This window comes from Coenobita brevimanus, chromosome 107 (genome assembly GCF_032717465.1).
Source record: "Coenobita brevimanus isolate Jiangsu-jjx chromosome 107, ASM3271746v2, whole genome shotgun sequence".
NCBI classification, from domain to species: Eukaryota; Metazoa; Arthropoda; class Malacostraca; order Decapoda; family Coenobitidae; genus Coenobita; species Coenobita brevimanus.
This window is the reverse complement of record NC_137060.1, coordinates 5,851,016-5,856,272: the sequence shown is the minus strand read 5'-3', so window position 1 is coordinate 5,856,272 and position 5,257 is coordinate 5,851,016. Positions and strand designations below refer to the sequence as shown.

General features: G+C 39.5%; 1 protein-coding gene across 1 annotated transcript; it reads left to right on the top strand.

Moving 5' to 3' along the window:
* Positions 1-409: 409 nt before the first annotated feature.
* Positions 410-1,341, top strand: LOC145416686 (TLC domain-containing protein 3A-like). The gene has a single exon (XM_080285625.1). The coding sequence runs from the start codon at positions 532-534 to the stop codon at positions 1,339-1,341; it is 810 nt and encodes a 269-aa protein (XP_080141751.1). The 5' UTR covers positions 410-531.
* Positions 1,342-5,257: the final 3,916 nt, after the last annotated feature.

The window sequence follows — 5,257 nt, the reverse complement described above, 5'->3', positions numbered from 1 at the left end:
ATCATGTCAGGACATTGAATTCGTATACTTTTGCAGGTTATACAACATAGCTCTGTGGTAAAATAAGACAATACAGTGCCTCCATATCGTTCTGACAGTAATTTAATGGGTATGACAGTGAATTTCTTTTAGTTCAGTCATTGAAATTTATTACTATTTATTCTATTAGCTCTTCTACATTGCAGGTTGTTCCTATGTAATTTCTCTTGCTACTTGTATGCTGTATGTATTATGGTAGGACCCACCACTTTCTTCTATTGTATATGCCTTTGTATATTTCTAGGGGGTTAACTTTGACGGGTGGACTTTTTTTTTTTTTTTTTTTTTTGCTACACTTTAGCGGGTTGGGACTTTGGAGAAAGTTATCTGGGAACACTGCAATCAGCTGACGTGTTGGAGGGTGATGGAGTGGTGTAGTGGATAATGCGTAAATAACAGCAACATCAACGAGTCCCTCAGCCTACACAAGGAAGATACATAATACAGTTTGCGATACGTGTGTGGTGGCGGTGGTGGAGAGATATAACAAACATGGAGGCTGTAAAGACGCAAGTTGCCGTGGGTGCCTATGCGTTGGTTGCCTGGTTCTGTCTTTACCTGTTGATCGCAAATGTTCTTCGCATGTGGACACGAACTAGTCGCCTCCCCCACGCTCATCGTGCTCATATTGCTGAGAGTTTCGTTTCTGGTGTGCAGGGTGTGGCGTGTGGTGTTGTGGGGGTGCTGACTGTGAGGGCCTGCTGGGGGGACGTGATGCACGACCAGTACCCCATGGCCGTCTACTACTCCTCCATTGGAACCGCCTACTTTATCTACGACCTGTGGGCCATGTATAAAAGCAGCTCGGCCACTGAAAAAAAGCCACCTGATTGCTTTGTGCAGTCCCTGGTGTCATATTTGAAGGAGGACATACTGATGATTGTTCACCACATAACCATCGTCACCCTGCTGTTCCCAGCCATGGTCTACCACTCACCGATGGGGCACTTCTTCATCGGGTGTTTCTTCTGCACGGAGCTGTCCACCCCTTTTGTCAATGCCAGGGTCATCCTCAGCCGGCTGGGACAGAAAAACTCCAGGATATATTTTGTCAATGGGCTCCTTATGATGACAGTGTTCGCCATGTGTCGTGTCGCCATGTTCCCAGTCATGTATGCCGTGTACCTGAGCCAGCAGACCGTGGCGCCGTCCCACATTCACGCCCTGGCATCCATTCCCATCATGTGTCACTTGTCATGCCTCCTGGTCCTGGCACCACAGATCTACTGGCTGGGACTTATGGTCAAGGGGGCGCTGGCAGTTATGCAGTGCTCATCACTTTCTTCCGCCAAGGATGACTGATATAGGCTTAATAGTAGTGTACAAAATTACTAGCCTGTAGTGGCTTTTATCTGAGAGAACTGGGTCACTGCAAATCAGATACTAAGTCATAGTTGCTTGAAGTTTGATGAGCCTTAGTTGTGAAGTGGGAATGAGTCTCGACTACTAGTCAAGTCATCCCTCTAGTCTGACAACACTTGGCCACCAGCTGAACGAGAAGGGTATCGGATTCTTTGTCAGGTTAAAGTAAATGCGCTGTAGTCACTCTGGCATGGATGATAGATATATGATTAGCATTAGTGGATGGAATTTTAGCCAGGTCACTATGGCTTCCATCAAAGGTCAAGAAGACTTATAAAGTTCAAAATTTTGTTACAACTCCAAAACAGTTGCCAGTATACAGTATTTGTTCAGTACCAGTATTTATTGAAACTATTATGAACTCAATTTTGTACGCTTTGTATGGTAGTGCCTATACAGACAGAGGACATATAAAGTTAAAATATTGGTTATTTTTCAGGTTATTGTAGACCTAGGTACTGTATATTTAGGCTATAATGGTTTCTTACATCAGAGAACATTGAAATTAGTGAGAGGTAATGAGTTAGGGAAGTGTAAAGCATTACTTGTCAGTCGAGAGATGTATTCAGTGTAATTTGAAGATATACTTAGTGTAATTTAGTGACGTACTCAACTGACTGGATGTTTCGCTACACATTAAGGAAAGGTTTACTTGTACTGTATGTCTAATTTATTTTCAGTACAGAATTATTTATTTTCATTGGAGTATAGAACTAACAGAAATGTTGTAGGTTTGTATGGTTTTAGCTTATGCATAACTTGGATTTTTTTTACTTTAGAAAGTATTGTATTTGATCTGATGCATTAGCATTTTTTATACATACTGTACCCTGCTATAGAAGTTTTGATTAATGACTGATATAGAAGTTCCTGCGCTGTGTCGTATTACCAATCCTATAACTGTGGCTCTAGGATCCCTGTCTTCTATGGTATACAGGAATGCCAGATATCATGCATCAGCAAACAGAAAAAAATATATTACTCTTGTGGAATAGAACATGTTGCCATATTACTTTATAAATCTTACAGTTTGGTTCATCAGGGATAGAATTGATGAAGTGCTGATATACTTTTTTTTTTTTTTTTTTTTTTTTTTTTTTTTTTAAGGGAAACATACAGCAGTACGGTATACTGTTTCTGGTGTTGAAGAATTTCGATTGGGGAGCAAAATCCATACCAAAATGACATATTCTTCATTGTTCATCTTAAGCAGTTTTGAAACAGCTACCATAAGTAAGAATGCACAATGAAGCATACCAGTGAGAACTATATTAAACCAGATATTATATGGTTGATTTCATTCTTTCAACCTGTGGCCTCATCTCCAACCTGCATTTCTCTAGTACTTCCAATAATAGCTTTTAATATTGTAGACATTCAGAATATTCAGTAAAAAAATAAAAAAAGGTTAGTTTAGTACAGAAAACTTACCTAAGTACGGTTTGCTTCCACAGATGAGCATGAAATTGGAGTTTAGGGGAGGTATGTTATTCTGGGACTTTGAAAGGTGTCACAGCTAACGAGAACGTGCATTGGCGAGGAGAGATGACGTCACTGAGTGTTAGTCTCCGTGTGCTTGGCGGCGTGCTGACACATTTATAGTGTGTTCGCCCTTATTTTTTATTTTTTTTTTTTTTTAATTTATTTTTTTAAGCCCATCATGCCAAATTGCAGTTCTGTGTGTTTTCCAGTCATCGTTTGCGACATAACATTCTAGTGATTGTTTTGCTTGAAATTAGTCTTGTCTGATCTTGACAATTTTTCTCATAAGGTTTAATATTTGTCTAGTTTGGAATTAGTTCAGTACAGCAGTGTTGTCTGATCTATTTACGGTTCTTCATATTCACTTTGTTCAAACCGTCTTCAGTTGATTTTATTAACTTAGGAAGGATCTGTATCAGTGAAAATGTTTGTTAACCCCTTCTGTACCGCAGTACCGGTACTGTTTTGTGGTACCTGTGTACCTTGCAAAAAATATCTGTGGCCTGACACAAACTGAGCGTGGGCATGCATACCACACTGTTCAGTTGATGTGTTGGAGGTGACTTGGAGTGCAGTGTTGTGCCCATATGGTACCCTCATGTTGGCATCAGCACCATAGTCGTGGAAGAATACAGTGACATTGTGATACGCTACCATAAAGAAGGGGTTAATACTGTCTCTCCCTTCCCAAAGGAACTTTTTCTAAAATTCACTTGACTGCTGTTTGGGCACAGGGGGCCTAAATGATTATAGTATGTGCAGTATTTTTCACTCCAGCTGTAGCAAACTCTTCTGGTGACTTCCTGCAGTATGTTATTACAGCAGGTGTAAATGTTAATGGTAATCAGTAAAAGCATTGGACAAGTGGAGAGAATATCAGCACTTACAGCTAAAACTGTAAAATATGTCCAAGAACTTACTGATGAAGCTTGCAGAACCTGTGATTGGATAATGGTGCATCAGTTGGCAGGACATATTTAGTCTCTGAATTTTTTATCAATAGTACTCAGAAAGTAGTTGCATGCCTGGCATTCTGTAAGACAGATTTTGACTGTGATAAAAGTTTGTGAGTACAGTACAGTAAGCCATCTCTTTTTAAATGATTTACTAAGAGATTGCCTGTTAGGCTTCCAAGCAACCCATAAAGCTGATTTGCGACTTTTCCCAGATTTACCATACAGCACTGGTTTATGGAAAAAGTTGATATATTTTGGAGTACTATATACATGAACATTTTAAAACTTTCTTTGATTTCCTGGTCAGCTATTTTCACTTGATTACTTTGATATGAAGACATTTTTATCTTGGTGTACAGTGTAAATAGGCAAATGTAGAGGTGGAGTCACAGAAATGTTTTTCAAGCAGTTCTCACCTGGTGATTTTCTCTCTGTAACTGTAAAGAAGTACAGTAACATTAACCTTTGCAGTTAAAGTCACCAGCCACCCCCCAAAATCATTGCCTGGGGAAGATTGCCAGAAATCTGCTTGTTTGACACCACCTTAACAGTACCAGATACATGTTTTGAATATAATCATTTCTACCCGAACATTATGTAAAGAGTAGTGATGAACTGTGCCACAAACGGTAACAAGAACTTTAATGGGTCCAGTATACTGTAACCTGTACACTACCACACAATCCATTAATATACCTAATTACTGTATTTCTGCATCTTGAGTGCTTAGCTGTAGTAAGAGATTGACACTTGAATATGGTGTCAGTCATAGTGTTATGGAGAGCCATTGTATTTTCTTCAGACAGTCAGGTTATTTATATGTGCTACATGTCTTGAATTTCAGCCAAGCTTATTCATTGAGGTAACTCTCACCAGAAGCAATGCTACATTGCATATGTAGAATAGATTTCGTATGAGGTATCTACTGTAACTGAATAAACTCAGTTGCATTTCAAACATAACACACATGCATAGCACAGTTACAGTTCAAACATAATTAGCACACATGCATAGCACAGTTACAGTTCAAACATAATTAACACATGCATAGCACAGTTACAGCTCAAACATAATTAGCACGCATGCATAGCTTGGTTTGCATACCTTCCAGTGTGAGATGGCCTTTATTCTGCCACTGAACTACAGTATGAGAAATAGGCTGCAAAATGAGGGAAGTCTCTGCCAGGATAGGGGAGACAAACCATAATGTGTATCCATGTGAAAATGGTGACTTACTATTGCAGTACGGTATGTTGTACCGTGTGATGCTAGGCCAAGTTGTTGTGAAGGTAGTAATGGTATGCTGTATGAGTCTCAGTTGTCTTTACTGTAAGTATTGTTTCCATGAATTTATAGTACAAGGTATAATCAAAGCATTTGCAGTCAAGCAGGTAATACCGAGTGACTGTATTTTCAGT

Excerpts from the sequence above, each read along its gene's own strand:
- LOC145416686 (XM_080285625.1), top strand. The coding sequence starts at position 532 with ATGGAGGCTGTAAAGACGCAAGTTGCCGTGGGTGCCTATGCGTTGGTT.